Below are 20,610 nucleotides of genomic sequence, written 5' to 3' on the forward strand. Positions count from 1 at the left end.
AATCAATTGTGTCTGCACAGTGTAGCTTTCATATACCCTGAAAGGCTAGAATTTGGAGAGTTCCTGGGTTAGGGAACACATCCACGTGCTAGGTGGGAGTGTGGTGCGCCCTAAACACCACTAGACCGAAAGCTCCTGTGCTCAAGACCCGTCCAAACCTTACCTTATGTGTCTCTTCATCTGGCTATTCTTTGTACCCTTCAAACATCCTTCATAATAAACCAGTAAGTGCGAGTTCAGGGTTTTCCCGAGTTCTCTGCGCCCTTCTGGGTAGACAGTTAAACTCCAGGAACAGTAGTAGGAAATGCCAATTTATAGAAAATTGTCAGAAAAACTGGATGCCTGGACTTGTGATTAGCACCTGAAGTGGGGGATGGGCTAGTGGGACTGAGCTTTAACCTGTGGGATATAACACTAATTCCAGAAAGAGAGTGTCAGAATTGAAGTAAATTATAGAAAACCTAGCTGCTATTGAGTAAGTGGTTGATTGAGGGAAACCCACACATCTGGTCACAGAGATGTGTTATGTGTTGAATGTGCAGTAGAGGAAAACATCTGATTTTTTCCTACAATACAGCATGTGATTGCTTAAAACCACTTTTTGAATAGACTAAAGGTACATAGAAAGTAAGGGTTACTTGTGTTTTTTCAGATATGTTCAATAGTAACCTCAAAGGAAAAAGAAAAATAATGTTGCTCTGGATTTAAATAATACGTTCAAATAAGTAATTTAAGGGATAAACAAATCTGGATCTAATAATATAATAATGTTAGATAATAATTGGTCTAATAATAGATAAGTGGTCTAATAATAATAAGATCTATTTATACGTAAAAGGATAGTTAGGTTAGGCCTTTACGGAATAACATTAATGCATATTATTTCTCTGGCAGTGGTTTTCAAACTGTTTTGTCCACAGCTCATAATAAAAACTTCATTTTATGTCATCACCTAGTATGAACACACACATATACACACATACTCACATAACTAAATTAAAAATATCATGAAACTGTGAACTAAAATAAAATCTTAAAGCTCACCCCTCACCAGCTGACTGAATGGCCCCCTCTTGGCCAAGGGGATATCCTAAAACTAAATTGACTGACCAAGGAGGGAGGTCAGACATGACAAATCATGCCTCTCTCCCTTCTTGGAAACATCTTGTTTAACCCATTAACAGGCTCAAGGGTATGCAAGGCACACCTTCATGTCCTCAATTTACACAACAAATATGTCTCCTTATCTTAAAACATTACAAGCCTTTAGACAAAGCTTCATGTCTTTCAGCAATTACAAGTCAAAGAATCTTTAAACCCACCTATACCTGGAAGCCTCCCCCCTCCATTCCAGATGTCCTACCTTTTCGGGCCAAACCAATGTATGCTTCCCACGTATTGATTTATGACTTTACCTGTAACCCCTGTCTCCCTGAAATGTATAAAATCAAACTGTAGCCCAGCCACACTGAGTCCACTTGCTCAAGGCTTCTTAGATGTGGCTTGGGATCATGGTCCTCAAATTTGGCTCACAATAAATCTCTTTAAAATTATTTTACAGAGCTTGGCTTTTTTTCCATTAACAAAACAATACTTAACTTTACTATCTGTGATATACTATGATATTTTCTATTATTCTCTTTTATTCTAGTAAATGAAAAGTCCTATAAGCCACTAAATTAATTTCATCACCCACTATTCAGTAGTGACCCTCAGTTGCTCCATGAAAAAATCAGGCCTGTAGTTTCTGAAATACATAAGTGTAGTTATTTACTGCCTACAGGGGAAGATTCTCTATGATGGGGTAGGATGGGATGGGAGGTATGGTTTACCCAAGTAGAGTTTAATATGCTTAATATTGAAACTAGGAAATTTTATCCTTTAAAATCTGGGAAGGGGTTTCATGATAGCATTCCCTAAGGCAAATTAAATTAAATGCCACTTCCCTGTTTAGAATATATTTTTATGCATGGAATATAGCATACATTTGAAATGTTTTTGAAGCTTTTTCCTTATATTAAAAATAACATATGCTAAGTATAAACTAAAATGTAAAAATATCTATAAAGAAAATCCCACAACCAAGAGATAATCATGGTAATGTTTCTTTATATGTCATTTTGTTTATATATTTTTCCTAAACATATACACACTTAAAATCACACACATATGATTTGGATTATACATGTAGATGTGTCTCCCTCTCAAATATTATAAACATCTGCTCACTTCATCAAGTTATTTAAAAATATTTTATAGCGTACAGAATATTATAAGGTGGCATAATTTATTATTTCTCTATTTTTAGATATCTAGATTTTTCCAAGTTTGCTAGTGCCTTTTATTTTTATTTGTGATATTTATGCATTCATTTGATTCATGCACTCAACTGCATTTATCTTTATTTTAGATATTTTCTGCTTTGCTTATAAATTCATCTCCAATTTTTTTTTAATCTAGAGAACAGGTAAATATTCAATATGGTGAGCATAAAGCCAATGTTCCATTATTGTTTTGGGTTGATTTAAAAAAAATGATGCTAAGTAAATATTCTTCCATTCACCTAAAAAAATAGTAATGGATAATGAATATTATTGAATAGATTTTTAGCAGTAAGATATCCTTTTGAGTGCCAATGCCTAGTTTATAGGAGAGGTTCAGTAATTTTTTTATTAACAAATCATTAATTACAGAAATAAATATATATTTTCTATCTATATATTTTAAATAGATTTTCATTTGCTATAAAATTTATCTTTAAAAAATTAAATTAAAAAGGGCTGAAAATAATCAATAGTTATAGAAATGTACAAAGGAGGAAGTAAACCTCTTGAAATCTTGTTCTTCAAGACAAGTGTTTGTTTTGTATATATTCTTCCAGATTCTTCATAGAAAACTATGAAGTCAATATTATTCATTTAACTGCATAAAAATATATGTACAAAGATGTTTGCTGATGTGTTATATATAATGAAAAAAATAAATCATAGAGGATTGGCTAGAGTATTTATTATATCTTCATACAAAATAGCCCCTAAAGAAATTAGCATTATCTGTATAGACAAACATGAAAAGATGTACATAATCTATCATTATATGGAAAAAAAAGTCTTTTAAAAATTGATCTATCACTATGACAATTAAGAGATTTTCCTATTAATATTTTAAACTATCAGTGCATTCCTAAGATACTTACTTACTTGATGGTGTTAAGTAAGCAGTTCTTTTGGAATACAGTTGAATTTAAGTTGTTAGTTTTTAGACTGGATTTTCACTGATAATTCACCAGTTTGGACTCTGCTGTCTTTGCCTGACTTAAACTAACTTCATGAAATAAAATAAGTAACTTCATCTTGTTTTCCTGTATTCTGTATGAATTCTGGAACATCTTACCTAGCACAAAAATTATCTGTCTTGAAAGTCTAAAAGAATTAACTGATAACAGATAAAACGAGCTGGTCCTGGAGCCTTTTTTATACAAAGTTTAATATGTACATAAATTAAAATATAAATAAGTAATCTGTTCAAATCATCTGCTTCTTATTTATTTCTAATTTTTTTTGACTGACAGTGGTATATTAAAGTATTTGACTACAATAATGTTTGGCAATTTCTCTTTTTAAAATACTTTTTAATTTAGTTTCTACACATGTTCCTAAATAAAAAAAAAATATTTTTTATTTTATGGAATGTTTTTGTGCTGAAGCAGCAGTATAACTAATATTCTCAAATGTGTGCAATTAGCTAAAAAGTAAACTCATTCTGGTATATTGGATTTATGGAAGGCCATTACATAACATGAGACTGGCCATGTAACCTCAGTGAGTTAGGTAGGTATCTGTCAAAAGCAGACATCCTTTGCTCAGTCTTATTTCCTTTTGGTCTTGATTATATTTCCCTAATTATGTAAATGTATAACCATATTTTTCTTCATAATCATATATTAAAAAAACTCTCCATATATTCCAGCTTCTATTCCACATTTGAAAAAACTAGGATTAATTTACATTGTAGTATTAATTAGATTCCTAATTTGTACGTCTAAGATGAGTTTAATTAACTATTTGCCACTTCATTCTTTGACCAAGATAACTTAAGTGATTTCTCCCAATCTCTCTTCAACTGAAACATAAAGATAATGAGTTGGCTCCATCATGCTTGGGATATATGAAGAATTAAATGTTAATATTTTCATTGTGGGGACCTTTTATAAGCCACCAATGTAAGTCTGTAGAAAGATGAGGTACAATAAAAATGAAGACTGTATTAGGGGTGTAAAAACATAATTTTTTCCCCCATTTACCTTGCCAATATATTGACTGAAAGTACTTTCATACATTATAGACATTTTGTCTGGTCTGGTCTTACCTGAGGCGTTTTTCAGATACCCATTTGCGTCTACAGTTGTATACATGATATAAGGTCCAGGCTGATTTACTCCAAAGGGCTACAATAAAAAAGGAATAGTTAAGGCTTAGAAAGTAAGTGAATTATTTAAAGTTTTAGGCAAATCTATTACAAATAAAGTAAGAAAAATTATTTGATGTAATTCTTACACAGATAACAGTGACTTAGAGCACATATTCATAAATAGATAACACTTCAAAAGAAAACCTAGTTAGAAAATTCTTAACACTTTAAATGATTTGATAGTTGCATTTATATGTTTATAGTTCATTATTTTAACTGGCTATTTCTAAGATCTAATATTGTCTCTTCCTTATAAAGATGAATATTTTAGGCAAATTTTGTTTCCTACTTTTGGTTCCACCTAGAATAGAACTATAACAGTTTTATTAATGACATTTCTGTTGAAGATAGCATTGTTTTTCCCTTCAGGAATGCATTGGCTATAGTTTACATTTTTTCACTAAAATATCAAAATAAATAAAATCTATCCATAATAATTACAATAGAATGAAAAACAGTGATCATTAGTTCTACCACATTTAATCTCCTGTACATGTATAGACTATATTATTTTCCAGTTAAGAAAAACCTGATAGGCTGACAGAGCCCAGTTGCAACAGTGAGGTTTATCTCTTGTGTATTGTTCCCTATCTCAGGACTATTCCTCAAACCTTGAATAAACTGATATATTCCTTCTCTTTAGAAATCCAGGCTAATTAAATGGGGCCATCCACTGCAATGGACATCCTAAGAAGAAATGACAAAATGTCAAAGAAGTATTTTAAACTCTTTTGAATAGTTTTCACAGAATCGAAATTCTACTGATCTTCCCAAATAAAGTAGGTAAAGCAGGGAAGGGTTAATAATGACATTTAGATAGTCTACTGATACTCTAAAAATGATTTTTCTCTGGGATGATAAGGAAGAAAAAATATAATTTCATCAATACCACCATTGCCTGACTGATATTTTATGAACTTTAGAAGTCCATATTTTTTTTTTATTTCACATATGCCATAAAAGTGAGAAATGAAAAAGTCCATATGTTTTCAATGGCCATGAGAAAACAGATTGATATAAGAATGGAAGTACTCATAAGAGTTTACTAATTGAAGATTCATTAAGAATATCACAAAAATACAAAAAACAAACTTGTTAAGTAAGTATTTTTATGTAGACAGGTGAATATTACACTTTTTACCACATCTTACTTTCATGAGTGAATTACAAAAATTCTAGACCTGTATCCTATTTTGCAGATGGGCAAGGGAAAAGCTTTGTTCTTTAGATGATCTCAGTTTAAAAGCCAACTGCATAGGCCGGGCATGGTGGCTCACGTCTGTAATCCCAGCACTCTGGGAAGCCGAGGCGGGAGGATCGCTCGAGGTCAAGAGTTCGAGACCAGCCTGAGCAAGAGCAAGACCCTGTCTCTACTAAAAATTGAAAGAAATTAGCTGGACAACTAAAAATATAGAAAAAAATTAGCCAGGCATAGTGGCACATACCTGTAGTCCCAGCTGCTTGGAAGGCTGAGGCAGAAGAATTGCTTAAGCGTTGGAGTTTGAGGTTGCTGTGAGCTAGGCTGACGCCACAGCACACTAGCCTGGGCAACAGAATGAGACTCTGTCTCCAAAAAAAGCCAACCACACAGATAGTTGAACAGAAGTTAAGCTATGGAATTATCTTCCTTGTGTAATTATTCCTTTTTTCTTTATAGTTTTATCATATATGTTAATATGTTAAAATATATTTTGTTATTCTTGCTTTTATTTTTATGTCAATGGAATCAAACTGTATTTTTCTGTTACTTGCTTTTTGCAATACAATATTTTGAGACTCATCCATGATTAGGCAGGCTGCTGTAGTTTATTTTCACTGCTGTAGAGTATTTCATTGTATGATTATATTAATAGTATAATTATTTTCATTCTATTATTGATTGACATTTGTTTTCAGTTTTTTTGTTATGATAAACAAGGCATTCTTATATATGTCACAAGTGAAAAAGTTTATTGGGGGTTATGAACTCAGAGGTAGAACTGCAAAGTCATAGGATATATGCATATTCAACTGTACTAAGTAGTGCCAATTTTTTTCCAGAAGTGGTAGTACCACTTCTTACTCCTATCAGCAGTATATGAGATGTGCTATTGCCTCGCTAACTTAGCAAGTATCATTGCTACTGTGGTACACATTTCTTAATATAAATGGTATAATTTTTCCTAGGTCTGTTTCTTTGGAAAAGGGTATGCCCTTTCATACTTTAAACTTGTCTCATTCTAGGGAGGCATGGAGACAATACTTATGAGACCACACTTATCCCTGTGTTATAACCTCAAATTTACTTTGTCACCCATAGTCTTGTTTATATATTGGAAGATAGATATCTTGGCCTATAAGAATTGTTTTCAGTGAATATACTCAATTATATTCTTGAATATTTTTTCTAATTCACACTTAAAATATTTCATACTACTATCAATAGTATCTTATTTTACAAATTTATTGAGGTATTTGTTCTTTCTCCGACCTATATTCAATTTAAAAAATCAGGTTGGCATGTCTCTAATAAGAGTCCTAAAACTCATCATGTCCACCTATCACCATGAGCCAGTCATTCTGATATTTGCATACAAGATCTAGAAATCGAGATTTGATTTCTCCACAGACTGGTTCTCAGTAATAGTGTATTACAAGGACTCCTGGGGGTCCCAAATTATCTTCAGAAGGTCACATTAGGTAAAAACTATTTTTATAATAATACTAAGATGTCATTTATCTTTTACACTGTATTAATACTTGTGCTAACAGAGCAAGAGCAAGTTGGGTAATTAACGATGGAACCAAACAATGGCTATTCAGACAGGTATTTAGCCAATACTTTCTTGAAAGTGGACAAAGTAAATCTGTCACTTTTAGGAAAATGACTGACAGTATTTGTTGCTAATGATAAAATTTTGAACTTGCAGGCGAAATTGGAAATTTGGAAAAATTTGTATTTGCCACTGTGAACCTGACACTTTCCCAATAGTTAAAAACTGTTCTGATGCAATCAGGGGTAATATTAACAAATGTGATTTGAACATTAGGAAGATCTGCATAACTCAGTAAACCAATATTTTCCAAATGACCAATGCATGGTATTACAGAATCATGTATGGATAAAAGATCCATTCAAAGTGCAAGTTGGACTAATGGATTTCATGTAATAGAGTGGTATAGAATCACTTCTGTAATGATTTAGTAAGGACCTCAAAAAATCTCCTCTTCCATAAAAACAAGAACACTGGTGAAAAATTGTTAAAATTAACTTTTTCAGAACTTTGCAAGAATCCAAGAGGTATTCATTTAAGAAAAATGGCTGAATCGCATTAAGAATAGTGACATTTGTTGTGTTTTAATTTGCTGTATTTCTATACCACTCCCTTACCTCTCTGAAGTAGCCTTGAAAACCAATAGCTTTGCAACTAAGTTAGATATGAAATAAATTGCCTAGCAGTCGCTGGATGGGGCAGATATGGTTAGAGCAACCTAAAGCCCTGTTCCCAGAGAACTGTCTCTATTTGACCTGTCTGGCAGCTCCCTAAAAGTTCCATTCTCAGGATTTATCTTTTTTAACTGACTGAGAGCTTGCTCTGCATGAACAGCCCTATCATTGGAACATTTCTTGAAAACAACCATTAGCAATTGTTTACAATTGCAGCTGCTTGAGGCAGTGATATCAGTTGGTGCTAAGGAGAGGATGTCCAAATCTTAAAAGGAATAATGGAAATGAGATGTCTACAGGGAGCTTTGAAAAGTCCTGACAATATTTCTAGGAATCTAGAAGGCCAAAAACATGTACAGCGCTATGCTCATGCTCAAAAAAGACCTGAAAAGGCCCTAATCTCACTTAAGGAAATCTCTGACCATCATATCTGGCTACTAGGCTGAGGGGAAACTTCAATGGTCATATTCAACAAAAAATAAAGACTTTACACTATTAGTTCAGAAAAGCCACTGAACAAACAGTAAGAACAACAACAAACCCAGGGGAAGGGAGAAATCTGATTTCTAGAATCAACATATAGTTTAAAATGTCTACTTTTCAACAACAAAAAAACAGGAAAAAAACATACTTTTATGCAGGAAAGTATGGTTCATACATTGGGAGAAAACAAGGCAGTCAGTAGAAACTGTGCTTAAGGAACCTTAGATGTTGGATTTACTAGGCAGAGACTTTAAATCAGTCATAATAAATATGTTCAAATAACTAAAGGAAATCACGTCTGAAGAACTGGAGGAAATTCTGGGAACAATGTCTCACCAAAAGAGAGTATCAACGAGATAGAAATCACAAAAAAGAATCAAACTGAAATTCTAGAGTACAGTAACTGAAATAAAAAATTAATTAGAGAGACTCAATAGCAGATTTAAATTGGCGGAAGACATAATCAGCAAAATTTAAGATAATGTCAATTCAGATTATCTAATCTGAAGAACTGCAAGAAACAGGAATAAAGAAAAGGAACAGAGCCTCAGAGACATGTACAGCACCACTAAGAATATCAACAATAGGAGTCCCAGAAGGGAGGAGGGAAAGGGACTGAAAGAGTATGTGAAGCAATAATGGCTGGAACTGCCCAAATTTAATGAAACACATTAATTTGCACATCCCAAAAGCTCAGTGAACGCCAGGGAGGATAAACTCAAAGAGATCCACACCAGGATACACCACAGTCAAACACTACTTATCACATCACAGTCCACCTTTTCAAACCCAAAGAGAGAATCTTGAAAGCAGCAAAACAGCAGCTTGTCTGCACAAGAGTCGCGACAGGTTCAACAGCTGGGCTGTTGTTTTCACTTCTCTGTGTTCCAGTTTCCTCATCTTAAATTAGGGATAGTAATAATGATACCCATATCATAGGGTTGTAGCAAGGATTACATGAGTAAATACATGTAAGACAATGAGAACAGTGCCTGGCACACAGTAAGTGCTCAAGATAGGTGGGCTGCTATCTTTTTTTAAATTTTTGCCAAATAAGTTGATGTATTTCACTATAATGAATTGATGAAATCTCATGTTCAGTTAGGGGCCAGGCACAGTGGCTCATGCCTATAATCCTAGCACTCTGGGAGGCCGAGGCGGGAGGATCACTTGAGGTCAGGAGTTCAAGATCAACCTGAGCAAGAGACAAAATAGAAATATTAGCTGGGCTGGTGGCATGCATCTGTAATCCCAGCTACTCAGGAAGCAGAGGCAGGAGGTCTGCTTGAGCCCAGGAGTTTGAAGCTGCAGTGAGCTATGATTATGCCACTGCACTCTAGCTTAGGCAACAGAAAAAAGACCCTGTCTGAAAAAAAAAAAAAAATCTCATGTTCAGTTATGTTGGACTACTAAGAGAGCATAAAATATTCTGATCAAAACCAGAAACATTTGTCAAGTTTACCTTTTAGTTTTCTTTATTATAGGATTCTAAAATTATGGGAATAATTTACTTGCAAGAATGTATATATAGAAGGATATTCCATTTTGAGTATATGTAATTGCTGTGTAAGAACACAAGGTTATTAGGTTAGTGTAAAGCCCTTTGCTAAAAGTCCAGTGTAGTGGTTCTCAAGCTTTAACATGCATCAGAATCACCTAGAGGGCTTACTAAAATATAGCTTAATTGGCTGTGCCCCTTGAGTGCCTGATTTGGTAGGTTGGGGCAGGCCTGGGAATCTGCATGTCTCACAAGTTCTCAGGAGATGCTAATGCTGAGGAAGATTCCTCTTAACAGCAAACTTCAGGCTGCTGATCAGCTAGGTAGGTATATAAGTGAAGTGTAGGAAGGTCTTGGGCTCCTACAATGGAGAACAAATATATTCTACATCATTGGCTTTGGATAGTTGAACAAAACTGGAAGAAAATATATAATATTATGTATAATCAATATTAGATAATAATTTCTCAATAGAATAGGTAAAAGCCTGAGAATTTTTCTGATTAAAAAGATGAAAAAATTAAAGGTACCTTGTTCTGCTACATATATGAAAAGTCTGGGTTGAGTGCAGTAGCTTGTGCCTATAATTCTAATACTTTGGGAGGCTGAGGAAGGAGGATCACCTGAGGCCGGGAGTCCAAGACTAGCCTGAGCCATACAGTGAAACCCCATCTCTACAAAAAATAACAAAATCAGCCCAGCACGGTGGTGTACACCTGTAGTCCCAGCTACTTATGAGGCTGAGGCAGGAGGATCTCTTGAGCTCAGGAGTTTGAGGTTGCTGTGAACTATGATTGAGTCACTGCACTCAAGGTGGGGCAACAGACCGAGACCTCATCTCAAAAAAAGACCCAAAAAACAAACAAAAAACCCAAAATCAAACCCCCTCCAAAAATCAAAAACCCCAAATCTGTATATTGTAACAATGGGGGTGTTTGTGTCTCATTACAAAGTTTCTTTGTGAGCATAAATAAGGAATGTTTTTCCTTTGCATCAGAGCTTTGCAGGATGCATTTCTCTTGTGAGTAGCTTGTAATTTATTTTGTGTTAAAACTTAACAATGACTATGCTATTATGATGAGAGAGATGCTCTGGTAAATTTATCAATGAAAGGCCATTAAAAACAAATTTTAGAGAAAGCTCTGTTTATTCATACATCACATGTTTATTATGTGACTGTGTCAGGCACTGTGAATAACAAATGAGACACACTCTATCTTCTTAAAGGACTCAACACAGGTAACTCACCAGCGATGGCAGTAAGTGCTAAGCAGCAGGACTAACTAAGCACAGGTGCTGAGAAACGGTGGAAGGTGTGTCCAGTTCTGTGTCAAAGGGGAGCCAGAGAACTGCTCAGAGCAAACACTGTCTGAGAGCCAGCCTGAAGGTTACAGAAAGGAAAGTCAAGGCCAAGACGAGAGGCCTCAGGGCAGAGGAATAGGCAAGGGCCTGGGAGTGAGACAGCATGGCAAAACGTACAAGTCCAGCGTGGCTGACACACGGGTGGGTGTGAGGAGGAACTGCAAGAGACAGGCTGGCCAGGTAAACCTGGGTTCTGTCTCAATAAGCTAGATCTGGGTCATTTTTCAGGGGCTAAGGGAAGCCACTGAAGGTTGTGTTTTGGAAAGATCACTGTTGTAGGTTTTTGAAGGATGTCCAGATAACTTCAACAGGCAGGCAAAAAATGATGGTCTGAACTAAAGTAACAGTGTTGAGAAAAGGGAGAGCTAAGGGAAGAATAATCGAGTAGATTTGAGGGGTACTGGAAAGGAAAAAGTAACTGAGATGGGGCCATGGGAAGAGAAGTGGGTTTTGAGGGGAGGAAACACTAGATTTCGGTTTCAGAGGTCCTTGTTAGGCACTCAGATAGAGAGGACTTCAGTTCAGGAGAAGTGGTTGAGATCATTTAAAGAGTTTACAGTAGCCGCCCCATCTGAGGTTTCACTTTCTGCAGTTCGCGATACAATAAGATATTTGAAAGAGAAACATTCACATAACTTTTACTACAGTATATTGTTTTAATTGTTCTATTTTATTACTAGTTACTATTGTTAATCTCTTCCTGCACCTAATTTATAAATTAAACTTTATCATATGTATGTACATATGGGACAAAACATAGTATATACAGGGTTCAGTATTATCGCGGTTTGAGGTACTCACTGAGGGTCTTGGAATGTATCCCCTGTGGATAAGGGGGGACCAGTGTATATACAGTGAGAAGAGAACCTAGAATGGAACACTGAGAATCACCAACATTTAAAGGATGGGCAGAAGAAAAGTTCATAAAGGCACCTGGAAGAATGGCCAGAGAGTAGGAGGAGAGCTAGGAAGAGAATACAAAGGAAGCCAAGGAAAGGGAGTGTTCCTAGCAGTGGTCAGCAGTATCAAATGCAGTGGCAGTGGGATAAGGTCAAAGTTTACATTACAACAGTGGGTTAAGGATATCAAGGTAAGGAATTGGAGACCCAAATGTAGACAACTGAAGAAGTTTGGCTGGAAAAGGAAACAGAGATGGGTAGAAGCTGGGGAGGATGTGGAGTTTCAGAAGGCACATACGTATGCAGTTATAGATAAGAGAGATTTAGGCACCCATCAATGCTGCAGGGAAGACACCAACAAAGAGGTGGAGGCTGACTATGTGGGCCAAATAGAATCAGTAATGGAACGAGGCCCAAGGTCCCTGGATGGGAGGCATATGTGACTCAGCCCAGTTGATGCACTGATTTTCAGTTAAGAGGAAAGGCAAAAATGATGGTTGTGGATGACGGAGTATGCTGAGTACTGCATATGCCAACTGACAAATTATTCTCTGTTAGGTTCTAGGATGTACTGGGAAGCAAAACAGATACTGTCTCTGCCCCCAGCGAGCTCTTCAAAGGAATGTACACAGAATCTTTTTGTATACAGAGGAGTCAGAGACTACTTCTAAACCAGTTTGCTGTTCAAGAGGAAAAGTACTTATCTGCCTGCTTCTAGACTCATAACCTACAAAGTGGGAAAAGTCACCAGGCTTTCATGAAAAGAATAACCAAGTAACAGAAAGAAGCCATAACCTCCACTGACATCGTGAAAGGCCAAAATGTGCCTTATACTGAGAATAAAAGATTCAAAAAGTCAGTTGGATATTTAAAGGAAAAAAAAATCAGGAATATAAATATTCTTTTGATTCTCAGACATTTATGATAGATTTCACTAAAAATATTGATATCTTCCACATCCATGTTTCATAAATTTGTGATATTAAAAAAGAGTTACATGATAAGAAAAGTCAAGAAGTCAAGTAGATTTCTAGTTCTATCTGAAAGGCAAATGGAATACCAGCATTTCTCAAATGTTGGGAACCTTACTATCCTTACCAATACAGGGATGTTGTAGAGGCAGAGTGTAAACATTCATGCTGACAAATAACAGCAGCTATATTTTTTGAGTGTTTATTGTGTATTAGGGCTTATTGTGATTTACCTACACTAATTCCGGTAGTCTTAACCAGAAACGTAGGAGGTAGTATGGTAGGCAGAATAATGGTTCATCCAAAATGTTCACATCCTAATTTCTAGAACCTGCTGAATGTATTATCTTATATTGCAAAAAGGACTTTGCAGATGTGATTAAGGATCTTTAGATGGGGAGATTATCTTGTATATCCAGGGGGGCATAATCCAATCACAAGGGTCCCCATAAGTGAAAGAGGAAGGCAGGATGGGTTAGTATCAGTGATTTGAAGAGGCTTTGGAGATGGGAGAAGGGGCTGTGATCCAAGGAATACCGGTGACCTCAAGAAGCTGGAAAAGGCAAGGGGACAGGCTCTCCCCACGGCCTCATGAAAGGAATGCAGCCTGGCTAGCAACTTGATTTTTTTTTTTTTTTTTTGCTTAGTGAAACACAGTTCAAGCTTCTGACCCCCAAAACTGTAAGAGAATAAATCTGTGTTGTGTTAAGCCACTAAGTTTATGGTAATTTGTTATAGCAGCAACAGGAAACTAATATAGGTGGGTACTATTCATTTCCCCATTTTATTTTATTATTTTATTTCAGGGTTTTATGAGGGTACAAACATTTTGGTTACATTTTATGCCTTTGCCTCTCCCTAGCCTTGGTTAGAGGCATGCCCTTCCCCTCTACAATGCTCACCATGTCCTTTAGTTGTGAGTTTACTCCTCCCAATCCCCCAATCCCTGGAGAATATTACTACCACGTGAGCACCATAGTGTTAATCAGTCAGTACCAATTTGATGGTGAGTACAAGTGGAGCCTATTCTTCCAATCTTGTGTTACCTCACTTCAGATAATGGGCTCAAGCTCAATCCAGGAAGATATAAGAGGTGCTAGATCACTGTCGTTTCTTATAATTGAGTAATATTCCATTGTATACATATACCAAATTTTAATAAAACACTCATGAACTGATGGGCACTTGGGTTGTTTCCACATACTTGCAATAGTGAATTGTGCTGCCATAAAGATTTGGGTGCAGATGTCTTTATTATATTTTACAGATGTGGAGAATAAGCTTAACAGAAGTTAAATAACTTCCCCAAAGTTACTTCAGAAAGTTGAAGAAATTCATATTTTACTTATTATTTCTCTTTTTAAAGTAGGAAGTAAAGTCAACTACTACTGAGAACTGGAAGTTGGGGCTGGAGTTAGGAGAGAGTAGAAAGGATACTAAATAGTTCTTATGAAGAATGGGAATTTCTAGTCTGATATGTAAAGTCCTTCTCTCTTAGAGATGCACACTGAAACATTTAGAGATGATGGATTAGCCCTGAAATACTCTAGAGGGAGTGGGTGGGATGGGCACTACATGAGGGCACAGGTAAAGTGAGATCGGGCATGTGATCACATTGTTGAAACTAGGTGGTAGTTGGGGGACAAGGAGTTTTATTACATTAGTCTATAATTTTATAGATGTTTAACTTTTAAAAACAATAAAAATTAAAGATAAAGAACAGTAAGTGACACAAAGGAAGATACACTGATAAAAACTATGATATACTATGGATAAAAATAAACCTTAAAACAAAACATAAAAATGCAAGGAGAGTTCTGGTTTCTGGTCTGACATGTAAAGTGCTTGAAAGGTGTCACTCCACTCCTCACAATAGGAAAATGGCAGAATAAACTGAAAATCAACAAATTTTCTTAGATCCATCAGAAAACTGAGGTCACAGGACAAACTGCTAACCTGAAAACTAGAGAGACAGACAGGCGGAAACAGAATCAAGCCTACAAAGGAGCATAAGCCAAATATCAGAAGACTCACTAACTTTAATTCTTAAACTAGGAAAATATATGTCAGTCCCCTACACTATATATTTCCCTTTCCCTAGGTAAATTAGGCTTTTGTAAAACCCAAGTCACCTAAGCTCTGGTAAAATAGTTTTCAGGAGCCAATACAGGTAGGTAAATTTGAAGTATAATTTAAAAATTGCTGAAGGTTCATTGTGGACTAGCTTGAGTGTTTAAAACTCTGGGGTGGGGGAGCAGGTTTAGAGAGGAACTCCCACACTTACACTTTTGTTTAGTTTTCTGCTAGGAGTTCTGCAGGCTCTCAGTGAAGACTGGAAAAAATCCCTTCCTGCTCCCAGCAGCGGGAGGGCAAGTAACCATTTCGAAATATGCAACAGCTCTCCATTCTCCTTAATAACAGCCTGCCCCAAAGGAAAACTATTTTACCAGAGCTTAGATGACTTGGGTTTTACAAAAGCCTAATTTACCTAGGGAAAGGGAAATATATAGTGTAGGGGACTGACATGTATTTTCCTAGTTTAAGAATTAAAGTTAGTGAGTAATGTACATGTTCTGCCCAGAGTGTTTGAAAGTAATCTGATCCGCACAAGGTCCTTGTGATAAACAAGGCTGTTGCCTACAGGCATAACAAAGGACCTGAGCTGCAAGTAAGCAAGCTGAGCTACCCCACCCCACGGCATTGGGATCTGGAGGCCACACGATAAACACCCCATAAAATGGCTGCTTAGTCAATGACGGGTGAGACCCCACAAGGAAGGGGCAACCTAAGCCATGCACAGCCACCATGGTTCAGCCAAAGATCTTAGGGGATCACCCTAAGAAAAGCTGGGGATGAGAAATGCCCCCTATGGCTCACCTTGCCCATACTTGCTAATCTCGGTCCTTTATCTATGCCTAGTGCCTAGAGCAACCACCTTGAAATTCTGAGCAAGGGGATATCTGCTTCCCTAAGGCTACGCATTCCAGAATTTATGGCTATCGCTGCCACACCTGGGTGGTTACGTACAAGGAACTAATTTTAATCTTTTAGAGTATAAAAATAAAACTGACCCGGTGTATTATTACTCGAGTCAACCGTTTGTACGTGTGTCCGCGTTTTTCTTTGTGTTCTGCATGTTTCTGTTTTGTGTTCTATGTTCATCCTCTGTCCTGTAAACGGGCTATGACAAGATAGCTTGAGCCCTCTCTAGTCTTCCTTTGTCACCTAAAGGGATAGGGAAGCTGAGAAGCACTTGTGAAGGTCACAGCCCAGAGACACAGGCTCACTAAAAGAGTAAGACCCAATGACAGGACTACAGAACATTCTCCTAGGCCTGTACCTTACACCACATCCGTCAGCCTCCTGTATACTAACAGGGAATTACAACCAAAAGAATTCCAGGTATCAGATCCTATAAGAAAGAGTCTGTAGGGAAACCCGAAGACACACCAGAGGAGACAAAAACAAGGACACTTGAGGCAGTTTTTGCCTATGACACCATAACTATTGCAAACAGTAACTACAGCCTAGCTCCTAGCCAGATACAAATAAAACTTCATACTAAAGGCTTATCTACCTTGGTTCCTGTCACTTGATACATCATGTCCAGCTTTCAACAAAAAATTACAAGGCATGCTAAAAGGCAAAAAACAAAACAAAACAAAAAGTCTGAAGGACAAAGCGGCCATCAGAACCAGACTCATATATGGAAGGAATTTTAGAATTATCAGACCAGGAATTTAAAATAATTATGATTAATATGCTAACAGCTTTAATGGAAAAAAGTAGACAACATGTAAAAACAGATTATTAATGTAAGCAAAAGGATGGAAACTCTAAGAAAGAATCAAAAGGAAATGGTAGAAATAAAAAAAAACACTGTTTTAAGAAAAGAATGCCTTTGATGAGCTCATTGGTAGACTGGACATGACCAAGGAAATAGAAATGTTCAAAACTGAAATGCAAAGAGAACAATGAATGAACAAAATTGAACAGCATATCTAAGAACTATGGGCCAATTACCAAATATGTAAATATATGTAATAGGAATACAAGAAGAAAAAAGAGAGAAAGGAAAAGAATAAATATTTGAAGTGATAAGGTTCAGAATTTTCTGAAATTAATGACAGACATCAAGCCACAGAACGAGGAAGCTCAGAGAACGAGCAGGATAAATACCAAAAAAGTATACTGAGGCATATCAGATTCAAATTTTAGAAAATCAAAAACAAAGAGAAAATCTTGAAAGATGCTAAAGAAAAAGAATGGAAGAAAAGATGACTATGAATCTCTAAGGCTATGATATAATTATGAATGTTCATTTGAGGTTGGAGACCATGAATCAGTGGTGGTGCCAATACATAGGATTGTAGGTTTTTCTTCAGAAATTCCCAGTAGCCTAGGTATAGAAGTGAGTACCAGAGATAGCTGGACTGGCCAAGGGCTGCAACTGTTCCAGGTGGGCACAGTGGAAGGGCAGTGCTCTATAGGGTTAGGGGTGGTGGTGGAAGCGATGCTGATATGGTGGCTAAGTAAGGAGGGAGGAAAGACTAGGGTGGGCTGATACAGGTCAAGAGACTAATGGTTTTAAAGTTGAACAGGTATAGTTACAGTAACAGTGAGAGGGCTGGAAAACAGGTTGTGGTCAGAGTTGGATAAATGAAATTGAGATTTCAGAACTGGAGCAGTTCTGGTAGATAAGGTCTAGGTTATGGCCATGGGAGTGAGCTAAAGCTGAATAAGAATGAAAAACTCTGGGGTTCTCAAAGTGGAGACGAAGGAATTTGGATGAGATTAATTGATGAGTTGAATCATTATTTCCTCTTTCTACATACCAGATACCTTGCCTGCATGCGGCAGGGGGTGATGACTAGGTGGCATGACAGCTATTCAACTCGTAACTTAACTCAAGTGGTAAAGAACAGCATATGGTGTGTGCATTTTTCCTCTTAGTCTCACACTGGGTCATACCCAATATAACACTTTCTACTATGATCTGATGTCAAAGGAATATGAAGAAGGATCACTATTTTAAGAAGTAAATAATTTCTCAAGTGGGCATACATTTGATTTATATAATACTGGGAAAATACATTATGCATTTGTTTCTTTTAAGCTGTGATAAAATTGTGATCTATGATGTCAGTAAGATATCATAGAGAAAGAAAATTATATATGTGAAGGACAGTTCAACAGGACCTTAATTTCGAATAAAGCCATGAATGGATGAATGGGAGGTGGGTGTATTACCTACAGAAATGTCCAGGAGTGCTGAATGGTCAGGGTAATCATTGTAAGAGCAGCTCTGCATGCTGGACTTTACTTATGTGACTTTCTAAATGATTCCGTTCTCCATAAGACAGAAGCACCTTATATTTTAAGATAAAGAGAAAGGAAGCATGAATCCTAGAAGTAAAACTTGCCTTCCTTATACAGCCCTCCTATCAAACTTTCTGCTAGAACTTCTGAGTAAAATGGGCAGGTTCAATTTCAACTTTTTAAAGTTCTTTGCATGACCATGTAATGAAAGAGCCACAGGGTGGGGATATGGTTAGTTAGAGGAAGGAAGAGGAACAAAGGGTCTGAATGTTTCACAAACTAGGTAGACAATACCTAAACAGCCAAGTTAATCTTTGGTCTGATCGATCACATTGACAGTTTTATAACGATATAACAAAGCCCAGGCACTTGCATGCATATTGCAGTGGATGTGGTGACCCATCATCCAGGCCTTCCCTTCAGGACTGAGAACTGAATCCCTGAGCTGTCCCCAGTGTTGACTGCTAATAGCTCACAGCTGGGTTTCTACCTAGACGCTGTTCTCAGCCAAGGGGAGCTGCCTAGCATAAATGCTAACACCTTCTTGGGGGCTATCTGAATGTAAAGTCTGATTGATGCGGGAGTACAAAGGCCAGGTCCCTCTGCCTCAATTGGGGCCATCTTTGAGGGACATTCTACCTTCAGAACTCTCCATGTTCCTTCTCCTTCTACCAGTCTTGCTTTCCTCATTCAAAGGTGTTGCTTTAAAGTGAGTCTGGGTTATATTTCTGGGTCAGGGCTTGTTTCCACATGTCTTAAATGTGGGAATAACTACACATAAATATTGTTAATGTAATGGTTTAATGGGGCAGTAAGAATATGAGACTACAATCAAAACACCTACCTTTGTGTTGCAGTTCCACTACTTAATAGCTCTTTGACTTTGGCTAATTTTTTTCTCAGTTTCCTTACCCTTAAATGGGGGATAGTTTCTTATAAAACAGGATTACTACAGAGACCCCCAAACAGGTCCTTGTATACATATATACACACACATGTGCTTTTAAATATAATGTAATATTCTGATTATAATTTACATGAACTGGCTACTTTAAGAACGAAGTCTAATTATTTTCACAGTTGTTATTTCACTGAAATATTCCTTTAAACAGCAAGTCAATATTAAGACTGTACAAAAAAAGGCCATTAATTGCCTACTATATGCTTGATCTTGTACCCTAGGTATACTTGTACCCTTTGTATACTAGGTATACAAAGATGACATGGTTCTTTTTTTTTTCCTTTTTTATTTCAGCATATTATGGGGATACAAATGTTTAGGATACGTATATTGCCCTTGCCCCACCTGAGTCAGAGCTTCAAGTGTGTCCATTCCCCCAGACAGTGCACATCTCACTCATTAGGTGTGCATATACCCGTCCCCTCCTCCCCCTACCTTCTGCCCGACACCTGATGAACCTCAAGGAGTTATAGTCTAGTGTGTAAGGCATCTAACCTAACAGGTGAGATCAAATATTATAAATGCCAAAATGCCCAGGAATAATTGGAGGGGTGGTCATTCCTTCAAGGATATCAGAAAAGGCTTCATAAAAGAAGCCTGACCCTTCAGGTAAGAAATTTTTAGGAAAGGTTTCTTACTTCCAGCAAAATTTTCTTGAGTAATGAAAGAGATTTTAATCATTGTTAAATAGTAATAACATTTAGATTGTAATCTGTAGCAATTATTTTGTGTGTATATATTTATTATGCAGAGAAATATTTATAACCAATTGTTAAGTTTACTTACTGTTATTTTACGAGGACAGTCAGTAGAACACAGACCACTAAGAACTGTGGAAAAAGTAAAGAACAGGCAATCATTACTCACAGTTTATATTTAAAGTGAACTCTAATTTCCCCCCAAAATCATTAATATACTCTACTGTTTCATGAGCACAAGTAGAAACCAATTTCTTTACTTTAGATCTGAGCAAATTAATATGCTTTTGTTCACTTTTTACCAATATTTCAAAAGTCTCTATTAAGCTGTCAAGATGCTGTCATTTTGTGAACTATATAGGTGAGATAATTAATTATGGCTACATCACACCATACTTAATGTTGGTTCTATTTTCGAAATGGTTAGCTAAATTCCGAGGATGACTTAGAATCCAACAGAGAGGTGCTAAAGGCAAACAAATTAAAATGTATACTAAGAAAAACAGAACATTCAGTACTTTA

General features: G+C 36.5%; 1 protein-coding gene across 3 annotated transcripts in view; it reads right to left on the bottom strand.

The window, feature by feature from the left end:
• Window positions 1–20,610, bottom strand: part of ITFG1 (integrin alpha FG-GAP repeat containing 1) — a 305,254-nt gene that overhangs the window by 82,742 nt on the left and 201,902 nt on the right. For all 3 annotated transcript variants that reach the window (XM_012773847.3, XM_075995608.1, XM_075995609.1), the window contains exons 13-14: window positions 20,177–20,220; window positions 4,369–4,447 (exon numbers count right to left, since the gene is read on the bottom strand). In XM_012773847.3, the coding sequence (XP_012629301.2) occupies window positions 4,369–4,447; window positions 20,177–20,220 (123 nt within the window). The remainder of the gene's footprint in view (window positions 1–4,368; window positions 4,448–20,176; window positions 20,221–20,610) is intronic.

Source organism: Microcebus murinus, chromosome 20 (assembly GCF_040939455.1).
Source record: "Microcebus murinus isolate Inina chromosome 20, M.murinus_Inina_mat1.0, whole genome shotgun sequence".
In the NCBI taxonomy this organism is placed as follows: Eukaryota; Metazoa; Chordata; class Mammalia; order Primates; family Cheirogaleidae; genus Microcebus; species Microcebus murinus.